Consider the following 24,276-nt stretch of genomic DNA (forward strand, 5'->3'; position numbering starts at 1 on the left):
GGGGGATGAGGATTCAGGAGATTGTTACTACAACCAATTTTCGTAGTAGAGCAAAAATTTTCCAATGTTATTCTTGATGCTGAAGTGCAAGATACCTCACTTTACCACAGATTTTCGTATTCACCAACCAACCTGCAAACATTTCTGAGTACATAACTTCCACGAATGTTGGTATTTCTGAATCTTGGTGGCAGTGGTGCATTCCAGCTTTCTATTGGGTAAATAGTCAATAAGATGGACAGAATAGGACATTTCAGATATATGGAACCTATCTGGGCCATTTTAAGGATGAGGAGAAAGGGGGATGTTCAGTTTCATCTGAGTTTATACTAGAGATCCACTCCCGCTGGAACTCTGCTACTGGCCTTGGATTGCGATTTAATGAAATTCTAGAGAATGACCATATTTTCCTTACTCAACTGTCTGCTATGGAAGCAGTTCTGTGTGGTAATCTATTTATTATAGAGGACAGAACTCCAGACAACACATCTAATCAGCAATGAATGTCCAAGTATAATAGGTAAAGGCAGAAATGGCTGTTTTGACTGGAACTGGTTAAATGCAGTAGGAGGGCTATAACCATTTTCTCAATGAACTAAGGCCTAATTCACTCTCATGCTTCTGAACACATCTTTTTAGACAGAATACCACCAGCATTGCAATAAACTATTGAGTTTCTGTGATGGTCACATTTCATTTGTTCACCATAGTTTTCATTGCCATTTACTGGATATCAAAACTAGTTAGTCTGATAGAATCTAGCAAAGTTACTTTATAAATCTGTCTATATTTTGAAATGTGACACCAACTCGTGAATGTCAGAGTCATTCTACTGACATTCAGTAGTCAGTACTGAATAGTCAACTACTGAGAAATAACTGACAGACTTAGTCAATTTTTACAACCATTCTTAGTCAACTACTGAGAAATAACTGACAGACTTAGTCAATTTTTACAACCATTCTTACGATTATTTATCAAGAAGAGTACAGCTTAACATGCAAAAGAAAAATATTACAATGACTTATATAAAAAAAGTCACAATTACGTCCTTACCTGAAATACTTTAATGCTTGGGCTTCTTATTGAATTTGGTAGTGGTAAGAGGTGTCTTTTTAAAGAAATAAGCAGTCTTCAGTGTTTTTATAGCATTGATTACTACAGAAATTATACTTCTTTTACTTCTTGTCTTGAAGGGTGAACAAAATAAACAAACTGAAAATACTACAATGAATGGTAAATGATGAAAGATTTACAGTACAAAAAACAGTGTAAAAAGGAAGACAAGTTTAAATATTGTTGTGTAAGAAAGTGATGAAAATAATACAAGAATGAGAATAAGTAAAATGATAGGCTGGAACATCTGGGAAGGTAAATGCAGAGACAAAGAGAAGAGTTAATTAATAATAATTTTTAAAACTTAAATTTATATTAACTAATCTAAGCATTCGTCCAATTTAAGATGAAGAACCCTCCCTTAAGCCTAGACTTACAAAATCTGAAACCTCTTATTATTATACACAGTGCTTTCTCCCACTCTGATCTCTATTTTTTCCCCCTGAAGGTACAATTGAAAACCCACATGCTCAACGTGTTCAAAAATCTGCTACAAGGAAACTAAAAACCAACTATTTGACATAATTAGAGAAAAAAAATAAGCTTTAACATTTCAAAATCCAACAAGTTGTATCATAAAACTTTTTCTTTCATAGCAAAGCAGAGCAACATGCAAGGTAAATAAGCAATAGGGTTGCAATTTTTCTAGTTGTGACTAACAGGCAGTTAATTTAATGTCATGCTTCTGTGTAGAGACTGATTTTTGAGTGTAAATCTCTTGCGTGTCTTAAAAGCCATGCATGCGCTTGTACTTCCGTGGCTTCTCCAATGGATACTGGACAGGAGGCTTGCCAGAGAGGTAGCAGTGCCTATGTTTTACAAATTCTCTTTTATGTGGTTAATTCTGACAAAATGCATGGGTCTTTGGCCACCATACCTGGCTAGAGCAGCTCAGTCCAATTCATCAGTTGTGCCTCTACAAATTAGGATGAAGGAAAAATGCTGGTTTTCCCTGTTCGGGAATAGTTATTACTATTTCTTTGAATTAGCGTTGTGTTAAAGCTAACGTAAAACACTCCTTCCCCAGTCCTGAGATTCTCAGCTAGAGAGCTGGCAGTGATGTGTTTCTAGAAATAATGATCATGTTACCACCATTCGTGGCAAAGGAGAGGCTTCCAGTTTTTCCTCTTGGTGGGGCTCTAGACACAATATCACCTCTCTTTACTGCGGGTTTGTACATCTGTCAGTAGTTATACAATACTCCTGGATATTTAGTAATGAAAAAAAAAATTACTTTAAACCCAACTTGAATCTTGGGTTTAATCTTGAACCTGCAAATCTACAGCTGAAGATTCCCATTTGGGATCTTCTTGCAGCTTGATCAGTTAGAATCAGTAGAGTAGTACCGAACATGCTGACAAATAATGATGTATCTTCAACGTCCTTTAATCTTGACACAAAAACTGAGGGGGTGTGTGCACATTTCCTTTTTAAACACAACAGCGGGGAGGTCGTTACTAAGTGACTGGGTTATGGAGACCTGAGGCCTGAAGAAGGACAGTGTGAGAAAACAGTGTGCTGTGGGGCCACCAAGCCCAGTGAGGCTCTGAGCGGGGGGAAGGGGGGGGGTCCCTAAAGCGGGGCATGGAGGTCGGTGCGCGGAGACGCCCCGCCAGGGACCACGAATCCGCGGACCTGCCTCGCCATCGCCGTGGCTCGCAATAGGCAGAACTGTACCTGACTCACGGATATGGGCTCCTCGGCGCCGCGGTCTTCCGCAGACTTGGGCACCTCCAGGCGGTCGATGAAGGTCTGCAGCTCCTTGCGGAAGGCTTTCATCTGCGCGTTGATGCGGTAGAGCAGCTCGTGCTCGCGGATGCGGCTGCCGTCGTCCTCCTCATCCATCAGTCCGAACAGGTCCCCGTTGGCCACGTAGATGCGGGCCTCGGTGATGATGGTGCTGGTGTCGGCGATGAGCCGGTCGATGGTCTTGCCCAGGCGCTCGGCCTCCGAGCGGATGTCCTTCATCTGCTGCCGGTCGGAGAAGCTCTTGGGCCAGGGCCCGGGCGCCGGGTAGAAGGAGCGGGTGGGCGTCAGGCAGCGGATGTTGCGCACCTCCTCCGAGTCGCTCTCGCCGCCGATGGGCCCTTCGCGCTTGCGGTGCGGCGGCCGCGAGTCGTCGTCGCTCTCCTTCTTGCCCGCGTCGCTCTCGGCGTCGCTGTCGCGGGGGCTGCCGCGGATGCCCAGGTGCGAGGCCAGGTCGTAGCGCTGCATGTTGGACATAAGCACGCGGTTCTCGTACTGCAGCTGCATGACCTTGCCGCTGAGCTCGTTGATCTGCAGGCGTGCCGCCTTCAGCTCCTCCTGCAGAGCCTCGGTCTTGGCGCTGTCGTGGTGCCGCGCGCTCTCGTGGCCGCCGGACTTGTACTTGTACTTGTTGAGCTCCGCCGTGATGCGCTTGTTCTGCTCCTCCAGGTCGGCCACGTTCCGCCGCAGCAGCTCCGTCTCGTCTTCCACCAGCTGCAGGTGCTGCCGCAGCTCCGACAGGGATTCGCTCTGCTCCCTCATGAGGGGGTTGGCCGAGCCGTTGAAGTCGTCCCCCCTCAGGTCGTCCAGTTCGGCCTTCAGGCCTCTGTTCTCCACCTCCAGTTCGACGATTTTCCTGCCCAGGATGTTGGCTTCTTCCTCCACCAGTCGCAGCCGCAGCTTGAGTTCAGCCTCCCTGGTGCTGGGAGGGCCCCCCGCTTCTCCTTTGGGCAGAGGACTGTCCAGATCCCCATAAAAGGATCTGTACTTCTGAAGCTCGTGTTCGAATCTGTCCTTTTCTTTATCAATCTTGGCCATCTTCTTTCTCATCAAAGCGGCTTCTTCCTTCACGAACTGCAGCTGGCATTTTAGATCTTCATTGTCCTCCTCATTTGAGGAAAAGAAGGGAAGAGGAATAGATCATTTTATGTAAATCGAGAAAACAAAGAGGACACCTGCAAAAATAATGGCTTTTTCTTGTAATTAAGATTCAACGAGAGAGAGACAAAGCGCGAGACAAAAGTAGATGACGTATACTTTCTACAAATCATTTAAAATTATTTGGTAGATAAAAAATTAGGACAATAGCACATCCTGGAAACAAACAGAGAAAGAAATATAAAAAGGGAAACACTGTGGTCATCACTATCCAGCGATTATCATATGTTGTAACTGCACACAACTGTTGGGATGTCATTTCAATAACGTTTGTTTCATATGTTTTACATGATATGAATTCCCCTGTCTATAAATATATGTGAAACCTATTCCCTGGAAGGAACGTGGACTTAACATGCGCTCACTGCCATTTACTGAGCACTGACTCTCAGCCATTTTCTGTAAAGTTCTTTATACATGTGACCTAATTTAATGTTAGTAAACTTACTAAGTGGTATTCATTGAAATACTTGGTTTAAAGATGTTCAATAACTTATTCAAGGTTACAGAGCTGGTAAGTGGCAAAAGACAAAGATGAAATTTGAATTCATTTCTGCCTGATTCTCAAGCTTATGATCACCCTAAATGGTCAACGAGGGTAATCTCTTCTTCCATCTTTATTCAAAGCAGAATTGCCTTTTAAAGGCGTTAAACTAAGGGAATTTTAACACCGGCCTGGCACGTCCAAGGAGAAACTGGACAGTGTTTCATCCAGATCACTTGAAAAGTAAAATGTATTCCCCATCAGCCTGAAATGGATAAAGTTGGTTCTGTCTGGTAAATGGACGGTAGCACAGGCTCAGAGCTAATATCAAAGCACATTTGTCCGTGGACACATCTCCCAGAGACAGTTTCCCAAAACTCTCTTCTAAGTACACACTTTGGGTCACTTATGTAACTTCTGTGGGTTTTGTTTTCCTCATGTTTAAATGGAAATAAAAATGCCTTCCTTTCCCAGCCATGAGTCAGCGGTGCTTGAGATGAGTTTTGCTAAAGTAGCAGCAACCACTGGTGGTGAAGGTGAGAATAATAAGCTTCTGCCAGAGATGCTCATTAAATATGAGATGAAAGAGATGAAAAGATGGAAAGAGATGAAAGAGATGAAAGAGATGGAGAGAGCAGGGCACAGGTCTCCTGTCCTCCCATCTGCTAATGAGAATTAGTACGGAAGGGTTGAGAGCTGCTGAGTGTGCAGAGCCTGACCATCCCATTCTTTATATTATTATGCCCTGACATTAGCCCTGTGAGGAAGGTGATCCAGGTCTACTTTATAGAAAAGGGAGATGAGCTTCAGAGAGGTTAGTAAACCAGTAAAGCACAAGTTAATAAGTGACAGAGCACATCTGTATTCTGACTGATTCCAAAACTCTTATTCTTTCCACTGTACATGTTGCCTCTAGAAAAGCAGCCCAAGAAAAGAAAATTAGGATATTGGGGCAAAATTAAAAAAAAAATTTAGATGTGTTGGCCTGTATGCTTTCCTCTAGAAGAGGTTTAGAAGAAAGGACAGAAGCACAGAGAAAAGACAAGAGAGAACCTCAGGAGCACAGCAAGAGAGAAGAATGAGAATGTATGTCACAGGAAGAGCTGACATGAGAATCCATTTCACAAGGGAAGAGAGAAGGTGCTTTGCAAGAGACTATGTGTTGGGCCCTCACACTAATTCAGTGAGGATAAAAGCAAGGACACATTACAATGTTTAATAGCACAGCAACAGGAGGAGCAAAGAGAACCCTGATGTTTCCAGCTTAGGTGTCTTGATGGATGAGGCCACTAATAACAGGGATAGAGAATGAGCCAAGAGGAGCAGGTATGAACACAATAGATCTAAGTGTATTAAACTGCTGTCTTTGAGGGATGTCAGTGGAGGGCCATCTAGTGGAAACATCTATCAACAGGCAAGTGGAATTTCAGGCCCAAGATGACAAAGATTATACTCTGACCCTGCAGAGACTTCAGGTCCGAAGGGGAGAACATGAGAATGCGTAGAGGTGACAGTTGAAGCTATGACAATGGCTTTGAAAGCAACCAAAGAGAGGAGGAAAAGAGAGACCCAGAAGAAATGGTTAAAGGTTTGGTGGGGGCAGGAGTCAAATATCATGTAAGAATTTGAAACGATGTTTGAATAGAAACGTGATGCAGCAGTATGCTTATCAAATATGATTTTATATAGACTAGGCTTTGTTAGGAAGTAAGAGTAGGGGAGACCTGGGGGTTAGGTTGAGCTACACGTATGATAGAACTCCTTGATTGCAAGGCAAGGCATTTATTTGCTAGTAAAAAAAAAAAAAAAAAGTAAAATGCTGCAGTTTGAATCTAACCCAAACAGCAGTGGATGTGATATAAGCCACAGATTGGAGCAGAGTAACACCTTACTAGGCTATGTTAAGCAAGTATAAAAAAGAAGGATATCTGATTTGTGTATATGTAAGCTCTCCTGCCCAAAGGAATGAAAACATAAATATTATTTTAAGACTTGGACATATACTACATGTAACAAAGTCACTATGAGGGAAGGAGAATGATGGGCAGGATAGTCACTATTTTTTATTTGTTTAAAAGAAATCTTCTCAAGATACAAAATGATAGTTTCTGCAGTGCTGAGAACTTAAGAACCCTGTATGCTAATGTGCCCTGCAGGCTCAGCCTGTAACCTAACTATTGTAGCTGCATTTGCAACTGAGCAGGGAAATACTGTATGTAAATGCTGAAAATGTTAAATCAGAGATGGTAGGGAAAGTGTCTGGCTGACAGTAACTGAGCAGTACATGCTTGCTCTCATTTTCCACAGTGAATGCTAGGCAAGAAACATTGTAACGCTTTGAAAGGAGCAGCACCGTTGCCTCTTATTTTTGTGTATGTTAAAGACATACTCTTGTTTTTAAAGTTGATTGATTTATTTATTTTGAGGCAGGGGGAGGGTCAGAGAGAGAGGGAGAGAGAAACCCAGAGTTTGCTCTGTCAGCATGGTGCCTGATGCAGGGCTCAATGTCACGAACCATGAGATCATGACATGAGCCGAAATCAAGAATTGGATGCTTAACCAACTGAGCCACCCCAGCACCCAAAGACTCACTCTTAAGAAAGCGCAAATGACCTGTGAAGAAGGGGAGCATAAAGATGATGAGGGGCCAAAAGAAGTGAGAGGAGTCTGGCTTTGACTCAGCCACTGCCAGAAGCTACATTACACTCTAAATGAATTACATGCATTAAACTCACTTAATTTGTACAAGAATGCTCTATTACCATCCCATTTTATAGATGAGGAAACAAAGGCATAGAAAGAATAAGTAACTTATCTAAGGCCATACAGCTGGCATGCTACTGTTCTTAATTGTCATGCAAAACCATTTCTCAGTAAAGTCACTGTGCTGCTGAAGGAGCATGTAAACAATTCATCAGAGAAGCTGAAGCAAATAAAAATGAAGTACAAAGCTGTACAAATAATAGGAGGTTGAACCATATGAAACTGCTTGGGTCAAAATCACAGCATGTTGACAATTTCATTTGGCATAACCTAGCAAAAGGGGACACAGGAGTATCCAAAAGTGCATATTGAACATGTGGCAGTGTCAGACACTAGATACACTGACAAGTTAAAGATGAATAACATGACCCATGACTACAATCTCCCCTGGCTAAGAATGGGAGCTGAATATGTAAACAAGAATTACAATAGAATGGGATGCTTGCAGTAATCTAAGAATCAATGGTCCTTAACCCTGACTGAGCAATAGAATGATCTGTGACTACTTTATAATTGAAATCTCCCACCCGAGACAGTTCCGACCAATCTGCTGGGGTGGGTTTTTAAAAACCCTACAGGTAATAATCTCTGAAAATAAATGAACCGGAAACACTAGCAGGGACTTCAAAGGCCACAACAGCATACTTAGGAATTTCCCAGGCATTTGGGCCATGACATAACAACTGGTGGACTGCAATGTTTCTTGACTGCTGTAAGATCCCAGGTCCCACTAACAAACTGATGAAAGCTGTGGATGTCTTTTACAGAAAGGTACCCAAGTGCACATGGAGTGGGAGGGTCATAGAGTTAGAAACAAACAAGTTAGAAACAAAAGAGTTAGAAACAGATAAGCATTCCTGGATAAGAGTATGGTTGAAAAAAATAAATAAACTTTAACACAGGAAGTATAAGAATAGGCCACATGTGGGTTTTTAAAAAAGCAAACTGCTGATTAAAGCTGACTTAGGATTTTAGAACAGGGAGAATATAGCCCCTTCTCCTTCAATGAGGTGGAGAGAATTGATGGCAACATGTGAAATGATCCTTAGCAAAATACATGGAGACAGGTGGCTAAAGTTATGGCAAAGACAGAGTGAGAAAGTTGTAGTGATAGAGCATATTTGCATTTATTAAGGAAACCATGAGAAAGATAGAAAGTGGAGTAATGATCTTAATATGAGACTGTCTGGGATTTTTGAACTGCTGAAGTCTATCAATGTCCTTGTGCCAGAACCAGGAGAAATATTAACCAAGAACAGAGCAGGAAGAGAGAAGAAAAGGAAAGATAAACATTCATTATGCTGTGCTTTAAAAAAATGGAGGTAAACTTTTTCAAATTTTGGATATTTAAACATTGCTTCAGGTAAAATTATTATCTAATGAGAAAATGCCTTGTAAGAATTTTTAAAAAAGGTATGCTATAGTATGAGATTCCAACTTATGCAATTAAAAGTCCATGACTAGCCAAGTGTTTTTAGAGAGCCATAATGTCACTTCTGCCCCCAAATATTTCCTCTTCTGGCTTAAAATCTCCTTCATTACATCCATTAGTACCTTCTGCTCACCCTGAAAGCAGAGCTTTCAGAGTCTTTTCAGAGTCTTTACTGTGGCTATATTTCTAAAGTTCTTAAGCCCATGTTGAATACATTTTTTAAAAGATTTTATTTTAAAGTAATCTCAGCGCCCTATGTGGAGTTCAAACCCACAACCCCAAACCCCAAGATCAAGAATCTCATGCCCCACTGAGTCAGCCAGACACCCCTGAATACATCTTTTAAGTTTTATTTTTATTCCTTTGTTTCCTTTTTTTTTTTTTTGCTTCTCTAATCACCGGCATAGATAATTACTTCCTTCTAGGGCTCTCATCACCAGCCTCTCTCTCCCCTCACCACCTCTTCCTACAACATTCCTTTCTTTACTCACTCCTAATGCTATAGGAACACCCATTCTATTGATTTTATTAATTATGAGTGAACAAGATTAGCCCCATGCGTACATTTCTCAAACACAGCAATACATAAGGTACAAATGGCATATTGCTATGTGCTTATTGTGTAAAAGCAATAATAGGGATGTTAGTTAGTGTTAACATTACACGCAACGATACTGAATGCTTTATACTGCCTGTATGTATAGTACATAATGGATGTAAACTTTCCTTTGCATGAGTGTATCTGGCTACCATGTCCACTTACAGACGAAGATCGTTATTATGTACATTTGCATAATACTTGATGTACCAGTTGAAATTTTACCTCCACATACCTCTGTGGGAGTCTGTTGAGTCTTTTTTTCGGATTTTGGCAAATCTTTGCTTCCTCTTCTTTTTAAGGATAGCTGAAACAAAGCAGGGATGTATTTAGTTTGGCGAACTATCATTTTAACTCCATGTTATGTTTTTAAGTGTCTAATGTCATGTGACCAAGCCAAGCCAAATAAAAAGTGTTAGTTCAATAATCATAAAGGAGGAAAAAACACCAAACCAGGTAGATTTTTTCTTTGGACTGGGAAATACTTCACAGTAGAAGAGTAAGTGGCAATCATCTAAATAATCTGAGGAAGGGCAGGAAATCTACCGTGGAGCTGCAGAGAACAACCTGGATAAAATTCAGACTGATGACCCAATATGCGATATATTCCAAATGAAAGCAAATCCTTGTTAGCATTCTACATCACCGAAGGGGGGAAAAAAAAAGAGGAATAGGGTATTTCCAGTCAAAGGCAGGTTTCTATAAGCTTGTAAAGACAAACTTTTACTGGGTTTGTGTAGAATTGGAACAATTTTACTCTTTCCTCACCACGCATCTACGCAAACAAATACAACACACAGATACTCATACAAACGTGTAGTATGTAGGGGATGGTTACAGTGAAATGGAGAGGACATGTTCTTTCTAAAGGAGCAGGCTGACTGGGTGACTCACTCGGTTAGGTGTCTCACTTTGATTTTGGCTCAGGTCGGGATCTTGCGGTTTGTGGGATCAAGCCCTGCATCAGGCTCCACGTTGATGGCACAGAGCCTGCTTGGGATTCTCTGTCCTCGCTCTCTGCCCTTTGCTCTCATGCCCCACTTGCATGCTCTCTCCCTTCTCTCTCTCAAAATAAATACATAAAGTTAAAAAAATAAATAAAGGAGCAGGCTGAGTGGGAATTAGCTCCAGCTGATTGGTACAATACAGGAATGTGGGCTTCTCCTAGAGTAGCTAGGAATCTGGATTTTGTATTGGTTGGCCCTAAATGAAATTCAGGCAAACAACACTTTGTAGGTCAAAAAATACATATCTAGTGCCAAATCCTTTCACGGAACAGCAATATATGATCTCTGGTACTCTGTTCCATTTCTCAGCACCAATATAATAAGAAGGGTCCTTCTGTATAAATAATAATCCATATGTATGAATACCTACCATATACCTAATATTGTACTGGATATCCAAATATCAATTAAATAGTACACTTATCAGGAAGCTCAGAATACACCATGGGAGACAGAGAAGCAAACAATTATACTGGTTGGTAAATGCCATGCTTTAGGTTCTGTGAAGCAGGGGCTTTGTCTTAGCGTGGCATCACCACTATTAGGATGGTACTTCATCACATGACAGAAATTGGGAAAAATATTTGCTGAACTAATGAACAAATATAAAATAGGAGGTTGAGAGGTCAAAGAGGAAGATGGGGACATAGAGCGAATATAAAGGCAGGAAAGGCTTCTCAAAAGAGGAGGCTTCATGAAATTTGCAAAGAACTTCAAATTACATTTTTCCCATGTTCCTTTCTAACCCATATCCAGTGTTCAATGTAGGCATATGTTCAGGCCCAGAAGGCAGAGGCTGCATTGCTGCAACTGTTTTCATTCAGTATGAAATTTAAACTACAGAGCCAAATGAATGGCCTGTGTGCTTATTTCCACTTCTTTACAGAAAGATGCTATGTTGCTTGTATAATCTTAGAAACAAAAGCTGTGGGGACTGATTCGCCATAACCAAAAGTGGTTTACAAACCAATCAGCAAAAACAGTCCCAAGAAAACCCAAGAATATAGCAAGCTGAACTAGGGAATCCTGGAACAGTCTGCGTAGGGGCTACCTACAAAGAAGCACTCAAATTCACTTTATTAAATATTGACTGAATACTTTTATTTTGAATATATTTTTATACATTTATTAGTGCTTACTAATGCACTTCATAAGGTACCTGTGATACAATAATAATAAAACCAGCATGATCACTGCTTATTATGAGGTTCCTAATTTACCTGGTAAATGGTCTTTTCGGTCTGCAATTTACAACAGTGTGATGAAAGCAATGATAATGTAAAGATGATATTAACTGTCATCGACTGAGCACGAATTCATGTCAAACACTTTACATACATTATATCAATTAATTCTTTTTTTTTTTAATTTTTTTTTCACCGTTTATTTATTTTTTTTGGTACAGAGAGAGACAGAGCATGAACGGGGGAGGGGCAGAGAGAGAGGGAGACACAGAATCGGAAACAGGCTCCAGGCTCTGAGCCATCAGCCCAGAGCCTGATGCGGGGCTCGAACTCACGGACCGCGAGATGGTGACCTGGCTGAAGTTGGACGCTTAACCGACTGCGCCACCCAGGCGCCCCTATCAATTAATTCTTAAAACATCCCTTCAATTTAACAAGCTCTCCAGGTGATCCTGAGGCATGATAAAGTTTGAGAAGCACTGGTCTGAAATCATTGCTTGATAAGTAGCAGAATCAGGTTTTGACCCAAGTCATTTTGATCTTTATTATACTAGATCATAAGGAGAAAGGCTTAAGTCATTCTGGGGAGGAGATGGTGTGGGGAGCTAAGGATAATTTCCAGAAAGAAGTAATATCTTATCTTGAATCTGGAAGAAGAGGAGTAAGCCAGTCAAAGAGAAGAGCGGAAAGGGTAGAGCAACGCCTTCCATGTGGAAAAACCATTTCTGGGAAACAATTCAGTATGTCTGTAACAAAATGTAAGGAGAATAAATGATGGTGATGGCATGAGTCAGATCTTGAAGGATACTGAATAGGGTTGTTTCAAGAAAAAAGCATCCATAATCAGACTGTCACAGAAGAAACATACACACAAAAGTAGAAGTTCCAATGGCCATGAGGTAAAGGGCCATCATACAAGGGAAATGAGGGGAGGTAGGTTCTAATTCTGAGAGCTTTTTGGAGGGGGTCTTTATTTTTCATTCATTCCATAGATATTTGTTGGGTTCTGGCATATAAATGATACTACATAGTTACACAAATATGACTGAGCAATATTTTATTCTCCTCCCCACCAAAGAGCTAACTTTATGATGGTTAAAAGCATGCAGATAATTAACTAAAACAGTAGACAGAATTAACTAAGGGCAATAAATGAAGAACAAAAGATCGAGAGGACAAAGAAGCAGATATGATCCCAGATCTGGAGAAATCAGAGGAAATCATCTAAGATGGCTGATCTTTGAAGGATGTACAAAATGTCAACAAACATAAAACCAAATAAAAGAAGAAGCAAAGAGTCAGGAGAAATAGGTGTGTCTTTATACATTCACTGCCTTTCTGACAAAAAGTAATGGATGCAGAGGCACTACAGAGGTGAGGCAGAAGAAGGCACTTACAGGGCTGAGGTCAGCTTGTGGAGCTGAGAAATTTAGACTTTATCCTGTGGGCAATGTTAAAATGAGCCCTCTAAATTAATATAGGAGAAATGCTGAAACCAGGCCACCGTTTCCTAAGAGGCATTTTCTATTTTACTTTTATTTGAATAGCAATCAAGCAAGGTGTCAAACCCACAGCCCTGAAAAAAGATTTCTTCCTGAATAAAGGTACACAGCCTTTAAGGCGCCTCTAGTTCAAGTACCTTTAATAATCACATTTAAATGTTCAATAAATATTTCATCATCTTTTCATATTCCAGCAAGTTTGTATTAACTTTCTGACTCCAATAAAACAAAGATGAGGCTCATCTGGATAGGGAAAGTTGGAGAAATAATGTAAATCCAGTCTCTTTCTTGTGAGTATAAATTTTCATCATCTCCCCCTCGTCATCTGGGCACCTCTTCAGGGAAGCAGTTTGGGATGCTAGAACTAAATCTCACATTTCATCTTTGCTCTCGAAGTAGGCGCTTCCTACTAGAGAAATATGTTGAAAGCATGTCTTGCCCATGTCTTAATTCTTTGCATTCCCTGCCCCAACTAGCCCAAAAGAGACTGCTGTTCTTTTTATCCATGTGAAGGCCAGGAATTCAAGACTTTTTCCCAAAAAGCATGTTTGCACAGCAATTATATAAAATGGGTTGTTTGTGTTCTAAACAAACAATTGTTTGTTTTGAGACTGCCCTTTTTTCTCGGTTGAAATTCGGTCCGCTTCTTAATAGGTAGCATCTTGATGTTCTCAGTGATTAAACAACCTGTCTGAAATGGCACTGAAAGACAGAGTATATATAAAAGTCTCCTATGTATTTGATAAAATTAAAGAGATCTATTTGTACAGTGATGAAATCAAGAAGGAAACCATAACTGTATTAATATCTAGGATTTATGAGCACTAAATGTCTGCTGTGCACATTTCTAATTGCTTAGTATGTAAGTACTCATTTGATCTTGCAACCGTCTTAGGAGTTTGGCACCATTATCTGAAGCACACCAAGGAAAAATCATCAGCTAGTAAGTGGTTGAATCCCGAGGTAAGTTATCCAGCTTCAGAGCTCTTGTTCTGAACAATGACGTTACAATGTTCCTCCAAAGGAAGAAAAGTACAGGGTTATATTATTTCTGAGCATATTCTTCTCTATGCTATTCCACCACTGCTGCATGGGCTTGGGGCACTAGTTTACATACATTACACACAATCAGTGTATTTTTCTATTTTTAACATAGGAGTCACCAGAAGTGACATACACACTCATTGATTCTCACAGTTGTCCTATACATATTGCGATTTAGGGCAACATTGGGAAGGAGACATGGGGATTACCAATTTAAGACTGGAGGAAAACTGAAAGAAGCAGGAACTTGGCTCTGCTATGGTCTGAATGTTTACGTACCCCCCCCCCGCCCCGCCCCCATCCAAATTCCTATCTTGAAATCCTCATGTCCAATGTGATGGCATTTGGAGATGGGGCCTTTGGGAGGTGCTTAGGTCATAAGGGGATGGATGGGTCATGGATGGGATTAGTGCCCTTACCAAAAGAGACTCAGAGAGCACCCCAGTCCTTTCTGTCCAGTGAGTATACAAGTCTGCAACCTAGAAGAGGGCCCTCACCTAGCCATGCAGGCATCCTGATATCAGACTTCCAGGATCCAGAACTGTGAGAAATAAATTTCTGTCATTTGTAAGCCACCCAGTATGTGGTGCTTTGTTATAGCAGCTGAAATGGACTAAAACAGGCTTCATCCCATTTTGAAGGGGAACAGGAGAGGCTCTAGGAGTCCTCCCTCCTTCCATCCTATTATATCCTGGATGCCTACCAGAGAGTCTGGCAGAGGATAGACTGGCAAGAGTGCCCAGAGATCTTGCTCACATTCTCCACCATCTCCCTTAAAAGGGTGAAGCAGGATCCCAAGCTCTATACGAAGACAGGATCTTGGGGCCCAAAAGGAATGTGGGTGAAAGAAGTGAGCTAGGATTATCTGGTCGTGCCATTCTGTGCAAAGTCTCCCAGCAGTTTTCCACCTCACTCAGTATCAGAGCCATGCTTTACTAAGGCACAGGAGACCTCAATTACACACTGAATTTATCCCGGTAATGTTTTAAAAAGACTTCACCAGACTTCAACCAAGACCAATTAAAATATTTCACTGTTGGGGCGCCTGGGTGGCGCAGTCGGTTAAGCGTCCGACTTCAGCCAGGTCACGATCTCGCGGTCCGTGAGTTCGAGCCCCGCGTCAGGCTCTGGGCTGATGGCTCAGAGCCTGGAGCCTGTTTCCGATTCTGTGTCTCCCTCTCTCTCTGCCCCCCCCCCCCCAACCCCGTTCATGCTCTGTCTCTCTCTGTCCCAAAAATAAATAAACGTTGAAAACCAACGCACACATGCACATAGCCACTAACCATACATCACACTCTGCTAACATTTAAAAAATATATATATATTTCACTGTTAGGCCCAGGCAATTTTTTTTTCCCCAAAGTTCCCACGGTGAGTACAGTGTGCTCTGAGAATCACTGTTCTGCTCCACGCAGACCCTCCGTCACCTCCTCCAAACAAGCTCTTCGGCCTCATCTGCAGCCACTCTCCTCCCCTGCTTTCCTTGCTCTAGTGTCACCAACATCCTTGCGGTTCCTCAGACATGCCAAGCATGCTCCAAAGAAGGGCCTTTCCTCTGCCTACAAGCACTCTTCCTTCCTACACTCCCATATCCACCCCAGCAACTCCTTCGGGGTCCCTAATCAGAGTCCTTCCCCAACCATTTCATACAAAAGAACAAATAACTCCATACAAAATACCTCCTCTAGTCTCTTGCTCCATGCACTGCTTGTCGTCCTAACCTCGCTTTATTTTTCTCCATAGCTCCTTTCACCATCTGACTTGTGTATTTGATTCATGCCTATCTCCTCATTCTGCAACATGAGCTCCACCCACGCAGGAACTATGTGTTGTTCCTTACAGCTCCGGCTCTTAGAAATATACCTGGAATGAAGTAGTTGCTCAGACAGTATCAACTGAATGCAGAGACGACCACTTAGACCTGGTTTCTTACACGCTTGTTTTCGAAGCATTCGAATCCAAGAAGTTGGTAGAAGGTTAAAACAAAGAAATAAAAGTCCAAAGTTCCATTTAAAGCTTATAAAAATAAAACTTTTCAATAGAAAAAACCTAAAGAGCAAAAATGTATGAGCTGAAAAGTATTTAAAATGGGACATACGATATACCTTCACGGCGCTCTAATATTTTTCTTGATTTTTACCAATCCCACTTTCCCCAGTGTCAAAAATTAAGATTTTGGCTCTCAAATTCATTTTGTAAAGGATACCTGATACCAACATTCTTTGGTTTTGTGGCCGATTTTGTGGTTTCTACTCAGCAGCTCCTCTCACACAGTTTGTCTTCTGGTGCTGACCTTCAAAGTCTCCAGAGCCTTGACTTCAAGCCCAGGTCTCCAAGTTGCTTTCTAAAGTGCCTTCTCTTTGCTCTCACTCATGGAAGGACCAAGTCAATGACTCTCCCACTCTTTCCCTTTTCCTCACCTTGGAGAAACACCAAGGTGAATATTCACCAATATTCACCAATGTGAATATTCTGATGTGAACTAAGTTATTTTCCGTGTTATCTAACCCACCAAGGGTTTACAAAAAATAGTCTGGAAATTTTCGGCATAAAGGCACCTAACCTTTGGGTTCCAACCACTGTCTATTATACGTTAGACTTAAGACTTACATTAGTGATTAAGGTTTTCCACAGTAAGACTGTTCACAAAACTAGTTGTATTTCTCCCTTTCCCATAGGCAGTCCATTTGCAATGTGCCCCATTAAGAGGCAGAGTCTCTTTCCGTGGCTCTTCAAACAGGGCTGGACTTGGGACTTGTTTGGAGTAATAAAATATGGCGGGAGTAAAATGTGGTAGGAGAGGTGACACTGACGCTACCCTCAAGAGATGCTTGCACACTCTGCTCACTGTATCTTGGACACACGCTGCCCCATGTGATAAGCCTGGGTGGAACAGTTTGCTGGACGGAAAGAGTCACATGGCCTAGTTATTCCCACTGACCTGGACGATAGTCAGCAAACTTCCAGAGGCAGAGCCTCTGAGCTGACCGTCAGCTGGCCAAAAGTCAATGCCAGGACCCAACTGAGACCACAATAATCCATATAGAGGACCATAGCATTATGGAAATAAATGGCTGTTGTTTTAAGCCACTAAATTTTGGGATGGTTTGTTACAAAGCAAAAGTGGATACGTTTATCAACTATGTTTCACCACTGGAATTGAAAAAGCCCCAGGTGATATTTATGAAAGAAAAAAAAATCCCTTATTCAAATTCCAGAAAAGCAAATGGCCCATGTAAAAGGTCAAGAAAAAGAGTAGAAGTGGGTTATCAAACACAGGAACTAATAAAGTTCAATGTACTTTCCTTGTTTTTATTTTTCCCCTGCCTTTGACAATATTTTGATTCCATAAAGTATTTTTTAATAAAACTGAGCTTTAAATAAATTGTTATAAAAGGTCACCTTTCAGTTCTATACTGCAGATGCTTCTTTTAATAAAAGTAGGTGTTCCATTAGCACCAAAGGTGTGATAGGAGTTAAACGCTAATAAAGTTCATCCTAACAGTCAAGTTTATTACACAGTCTGGCTCGGCACATTTCTGAAGTATTTTTTTCCATTTGAACTTAGCTTTTATTCTTCCTTTTAAGGAAGAAGTGATGTATAACATTTACAGTGCTTCCCTAGATCTAGGTTTCTTAAATATATCTGTCAATTCCACTAAAACTAAAGTTTCATCAAATTGTTTGTTCTTTTGTTTGTATAGCTTTCCCAGGCATGGGAAGAAAAATAACTTTAATTTTAAAAGACTTTCTACTTAAGCCAATTTACAGAATAGAAACATAAAGCATTTAAAGGAAGCTGTACCCAGACAATCCTTAATTGTAACGTAAGGATTAGATTTTGCAAATTTCTAATGATTGTTAGTTAAGAAGACCAGAATTCAGAAAAGAACAGAATGGAGAAGAGAGTAAAAGAAAGAAACCATTAATTCATTTATTCCAAGAAACAACGTTGGAAGATTCAGAAAAGGAAACCGATCAACAGTTTAAATTCGGAATTTGTTCCTATAAGATACTAATAAATTTAAAAAGCTGTGCACTTTTCATTCTTAGGAAAGATAGTGATCCCCTTCTGCATGTTGACACAGAGGTACGTGTCACAGAGGTGGAGAGATAGATCTGGCATACAGAAGTGTATATCATGGAGGCGGAGCCCCAGTTCTGCAGGAATAAATCAACCTTCTTCTGCCAGGAGGTTATCTCCTTTTCTATCCTACAAGCCCATTCCTATCTTCCGAGTTATGATGCTTCCAAACCTTGTGTTTTTCTTGTTGTTGTTGTTCATGTTTTTACCTCCAGTGAATGCCTAAATGAACACTTTTAAAAGCTGGAAAAGCTCCTTTTCTTGCTGTAAAACCTTAAACCAGTGCCAGATTTGTCTTAGTTATTTTATTTTTAAGTAAAAGAATCCAGTAAGTTTTCCTTTCCTTGACTCCTTCACCTTTCTCCCTTTGTGCTAAGGTAGATATCTACAGCAGAGGTCAGGTTGACTAGAGAGTTGTATAAATTCTTTATTGCTAGGGAATACTAATGAGTGAACTTTGTAGAGCATGCTAGGAAGCCAGGCTACCAATGAAAGAGAAACATTTGAATCTTTTTGTCTTTTTAAGAATCAGGATTATCTCAGGGCCACATGGCTTTGAATGGCTCTAGAGCTGCACAGTATCTTTCTTTCATGAAAGTCATGGTTTGGTACGAATAATTACTTTGGAACTCTTCTGCTTTTTTCCTAGCATATTGCTTGCTAATAGCGCTTCAATGTTTTTACATTGGAACTCACTTTCCATGATTACTAAGTACAGTGAAATTCAGGTAAGCCAGTAACTTGAAGAGCAAAATATTGATTTAATCCCAGAAAATTAATTTTGAATTTAATCCCAGAAATATTAGAGAGAGAGAAAGAGAGAGAGAGAGAGAGAGAGAGAGAGAGAGAGATGGAGGTTCATTATTTAATGGGATGTGGTTACTATAGAACCAGAGGAAGTGAACTTGGAAGGAAGTTGGAGTTCATATTGTAATAGTTGGGTCTTATAAAAAACTATTTTATGAAAAATATCCCTTTTAAAAGTTAGGTTTGGACCCAATAAGGGCATCTAGCTGGCTCAGTCGGTAGAGCATGTAACGCTTAATCTCAGGGTTGTGAGTTCAAGCCCACGTTGGGCATAGAACCAATAACTGCTTGTTATCCATTGCGTGCTTCATACCATATGATCAAAACAACTCCTGGATCCTTAGGAAGACTTAGTCTTTGTATTCTCTGAGCTACTGTAGGACCCCCAAGGGGCTCAAGGCTACTGTTGAGAGAGTTTCTTTTTTTTTTTTTTAACGTTTATTTATTTTTGAGACAGAGAGAGACAGAGCATGAATGGGGGAGGGTCACAGAGAGAGGGAGACACAGAATCTGAAACAGGCTCCAGGCTCTGAGCAGTCAGCACAGAGCCCAACGCGGGTCTCGAACTCATGGACCGCGAGATCGTGACCTGAGCCGAAGTCAGACGCTCAACCAACTGAGCCACCCAGGCGCCCCAAGAGAGTTTCTCATATAAGAAACTCCCACATCATTGTAGAAACCCTATTTTGGAGCAGGGTATAGGTTGTTAGTGGGTCTTCCAAATTATGATAGTAAATTGATCCCAAAGTAAGACCAGCTTGCTTTTAAAAAGCAGACAACATAATAATAAATGCTTCTCTGCTATTCGTATCATATATTACACTTGGATAGGAGCCATGCAAATGCCTCAGAAAGTCTCACACAAGCAATAGATTTAAGACACAAAGCTTTCCGAGTTGAGTTTATTTTTTTAAATCTGAAAGCCTGGTTAATCACTTTTGAAATAATATTTGTTAAAAAATTATTTTATGCCTTAAACCCTTAATCCACAATATAGTATACTTACTTAGTATACTTACTAAGCTATGAATATCTTCAGCAAATACAAAGCTTTATATTCACTTCTAATTTGCTATAGCTCATGAATTGATTTCTAAGCACCATTGCATTTGGCACCTAAAATGCATTTAGAAAATTATGGCTCTGTAGTGGTAGCAGGTCTTTATGGCCTTTTTCTATAATGACCCGAAGGGGGGAAACCTGCAGCCAGCATTTATAAGTTGAAATGATGATTTGTCCTCTCTTTTTTTTTTTTAATTTTTTTTTAACGTTTTATTTATTTTTGAGACAGAGAGAGACAGAGCATGAATGGGAGAGGGGCAGAGAGAGAGAGAGACACAGAATCAGAAACAGGCTCCAGGCTCTGAGCCATCAGCCCAGAGCCCGACGCGGGGCTTGAATTCACGGACCGCAAGATCGTGACCTGAGCTGAAGTCGGCCACTTAACCGACTGAGCCACCCAGGCGCCCCTGTCCTCTCTTTTTTATATGGCGTCTCAATAGCTTCTACCTTATTAATACAGAAGATTTTGTTCAGAATCTTGTGAGAAATATGCAGAAAGTGCATTACAATTGCCACTGAAGTGGCAGGATGCTAAGGGGTGAGTACTTAGGTACTTTAAAATGATTCTTTCTACACATTTAAGATATTTTATGATGAAATTTTAAAGGTCAGAATTCTCCATCATTCCTGAAATGTACTGAAAAAGAGCAGATGTAAATTTATGGAATAATTCCTACACTAGGTTAAAAGGTGACAGCCCATAGTTGTGCCTTAAAAATTTTGGAATGAGTTGCCAATTTTTAAAATGTGGACAATTTACATTTTAAAAATCAAGATCTCCAGTTGTGCTTGAAAAATCTGAAGGTCTGGTAAAGTTAGGTCTGATTATGGCATGACATCTTCGGGTTGGAACTAAATACTAAGACATACAATATCCAGTTTGCTCCATCACTCTTAACAAAGCAGCTTCCCTCATTTATATAACCTGCTTGGCCCTCCAGTGGCAGTGGACCTGGACCACTAACGTCACATATGTGAAAGGTGACTAAGAAAAGCAACCTGCCATTCAGCATCCTACAGGAATCCTTTATATACCACCTAGTCTTTTCTTGTGCTTTTCCAGGAGCTGGGCTTCTACAGGTGGCAAGTCACCCAATCCCTTTACAAATGGCTCTGATGGATAAAATGTCTGTATTTTGATCCCAAATCTACTTAAATTAAAAATCACTTAAAGTGATTCAAAGAATAAATCTACCTTTCCTTCTATATTAAATCCCCTCGAACATTAGAAGAGAGTGATCACATGTCAAGTATTTTCTTCTTCAGGTCATACATATTCAGTAAAACCTTGGTGTGCGAGCATAATTCATTCCAGAAACATGCTTGTAATCCAAAGCACTTGTATATCAAAGTGAATTTCAAGAACCATTGGTTCAGTTGTGATCATGTGACGTTTGGCCTCATGTACTACTCGTATTGAAAGACATGGCTCGTTTATCAAGTTAAAATTTATTAGAAATGTTTGCTAGTTGCAGAACACTCGCAGAACAAGTTACTTGCGATCCAAGATTTTACTCTGTGTGTGTCTGTGTGTATGTATCTATGTATGTGTGTATATATATACATACATAAATACTGCATGTATATACATATATATATATACACACATATATACATGTATATATATATACATATACATATATAAACACACTCTCCAGTTCTATTTTTTCATGTTTTTTTTTTTTTTTTTGAGAGAGAGACAGAGTGTGAGCGGGGGAGGGGCAGAGAGAGAGGGAGTCACAGAATCTAAAGTAGGATCCTGACTCTGAGCTGTCAGCACAGAGCCCCATGTGGGGCTCGAACCCACAAACCACGAGATCATGACCTGAGCCAAAGTTGGACGCTTAACCAACTGAGCCACCCAGGCGCCCCACTCCCCAGTTCTTTTAAGCATTCATCATATGACATGGTCTCACATACAGCTTTTGGTCAATGAAACTCCCTTCGCCTCTTTTTGTGTAAATAGCTATATTTCTATCCTTTTGTATTTGTGTAAATTAAAAAAAAAATCACATTATAGGACCTCCACATTTATTCATATAAATTTCATCTTATTAATGTGCACTCTCTTATGTTGACATCATTCTGATTGTCTTTGCCTGTATCTTTTTTTTTTAATTTTATTTATTTTTGAGACAGAGAGAGACAGAGCATGAACGGGGGAGGGTCAGAGAGAGGGAGAATCTGAATCTGAAACAGGCTCCAGGCTCTGAGCTGTCAGCACAGAGCCCGACGCAGGGCTCAAACTCACGGACCGCGAGATCATGACCTGAGCCGAAGTCAGCCGCTTAACCAACTGAGCCACCCAGGCGCCCCTGCCTGTATCTTTCTTGATTGCTACTAAGGAGGATTCCACTTAGATATGCTTTAGAGTATAATAGGTATTTATGACATAGTTGAAATAATGTGCAAACAAATGGCATAAGAAGAAAGACTAAGTTTAAAAAAAAGAAGACTGAGTTAATTTCTTTTAACGAATTTATGAAAACATGAAAATATTTATGACTAAAGCATGACAATCACAGTCTTTATAGTCTCTCTGATGTGCCAAGAAAATAAAAATCATGAATAAAGTATGATTACAAGAGTTTTCTCTGCAACTCTTAAATTGATTAAAAGAAAAATCTTGTTTCCATGGTTTAATTCAGTGACAATGAACTATTTCTGGGAACTGGCCCTTTTCCATTTTTAAGGACAGAGAAAGTAAGGGCAGAAGTAATTGGTTTAATAAAAAAAACACAGAGTATGTTTTAAAAAGCTTCATCCGAAGCCAGACATAATAGACATATATTGTAAGATTCCATTTATATGAAATGACTAGAAAAAGCAAATCAATAGATACAGGAAAAAACTGAACCCAAGCTCTTAAAATCAAATAATACATCCATGGAGTGTGTTTTGTGTTTATGTGTAGGTTCACATTCATAGAGCAAACGAGTATGAGTATGTGTGCATGTCCGTGTGCATATGTGAATATATGTATATATGTGTTGGAACATACATGTGTATATACGTATGTGTTTTAGGTCCTGGAAGGAATTCCAGCATATCTTAAACACTGCTCAGTGGATTATAAAACACAGGGACAAACAGAATCTCTGCAACTTCTATCTATATACCATACAATTTGAAACCTATTATAGACATCACTAGAGAACACATACTCATTGAAATGTTACAATCTGCTTTTACTTCATATTAAGAGGTACTGTAATATCCTTTGGAACTGTATTGTATTTGACCAAATTAGTTCATTTTAAAGTAATTTTGGAACAAATGGACAATCACTAGATTCCTGAAATTTGAATTTGAACAAAAACAAGGACCATACTCTAGGCTAAGTAAATCTACTTAGTCCCTTGATACAATCCTAAAGGATATACACATGTGGACATGCATCTTTTTTAGACATGAGAACAACTTAACAGCTACACACACAGTAGTGCCTTTATAAATAATAAATAAGTACCTTCCTAGGGGGAATACACGCATGAATATAAGAGCATGAGATATAAATGGAATAAAAATAAAATATTCCATATATTAAGGAAGTTATGGATAGGAATCACAGATGAACCAGATTCATTTCTTAAGGTATTATTATTTTTTAACTTTCTTTTTTCTCATGTTTATTTCTTTAGTTTTGAGAGAGAGAGACAGCACAAGTTGGGGAGGGGCAGAGAGAGAGAGGGAGACACAGAATCCAAAGCAGGCTCCAGGCTCCGAGCTGTCAGCACAGAGCCCAATGCGGGGCTTGAACCCACAAACTGTGAGATCATGACCTGAGCCACAGGCGGATGCTTAACAGACTAAGTGCCCCCTCAGGTATTATTTTTTAAAGAAAACTTACCATTTACATTGCTGGTCAATTAGAAAGAATTTAGGGTGAATATAAGGGTGCCTGGGTGGCTCAGTTGGTTAAGTGGCTGACTTTGGCTCAGTTCATGATCTTGGGGTTCATGGGTTCAAACCCATGGGTTTGAGCCCCACATCGTGCTATCTGCTGTCAGCATGGGGCCTACTTCAGACCCTCCTCTTCCCTCTCTCTCTCTCTCTCTCTCTCTCTCTCAAAAATAAATACAACAATAAAAAAAAGAATTTTGGCCAAATATAACACAAATTTGTCACTTTCTCTCTACTAAGATATACTTGAACACAAAGATAAAAATATAGATGCAGTAACACTGGTAACTGAGGTTAACAGTCAAGCATTTTCCAGAATCTGAGAAAAATTTCCTTCAACAGTAGCATCAGTGGAATTCAACAAAGAAACATAATGTATCTATGTG

The 24,276-nt window shown here is 40.2% G+C and overlaps 1 protein-coding gene across 2 annotated transcripts in view; it reads right to left on the reverse strand.

Annotated features, from left to right (window-relative positions):
- Positions 1-1,052: 1,052 nt before the first annotated feature.
- The window catches only part of SOGA3 (SOGA family member 3), a 44,857-nt gene continuing 21,633 nt past the window's right edge, over positions 1,053-24,276 (reverse strand). The window contains exons 5-8 of one of the 2 annotated variants that reach the window (XM_043592284.1): positions 9,533-9,604; positions 2,794-3,969; positions 1,994-2,032; positions 1,273-1,363 (exon numbers count right to left, since the gene is read on the reverse strand). In XM_043592284.1, coding sequence (XP_043448219.1) covers positions 2,021-2,032; positions 2,794-3,969; positions 9,533-9,604 — 1,260 coding nt within the window. In that variant the 3' untranslated portion in view covers positions 1,273-1,363; positions 1,994-2,020. Of the gene's footprint in view, positions 1,364-1,993; positions 2,033-2,793; positions 3,970-9,532; positions 9,605-24,276 lie in introns of both variants that reach the window. The other variant, XM_043592283.1, reaches the window with a different exon arrangement.

The sequence above is a fragment of the Prionailurus bengalensis genome, chromosome B2, assembly GCF_016509475.1.
Source record: "Prionailurus bengalensis isolate Pbe53 chromosome B2, Fcat_Pben_1.1_paternal_pri, whole genome shotgun sequence".
Classification (NCBI taxonomy): domain Eukaryota; kingdom Metazoa; phylum Chordata; class Mammalia; order Carnivora; family Felidae; genus Prionailurus; species Prionailurus bengalensis.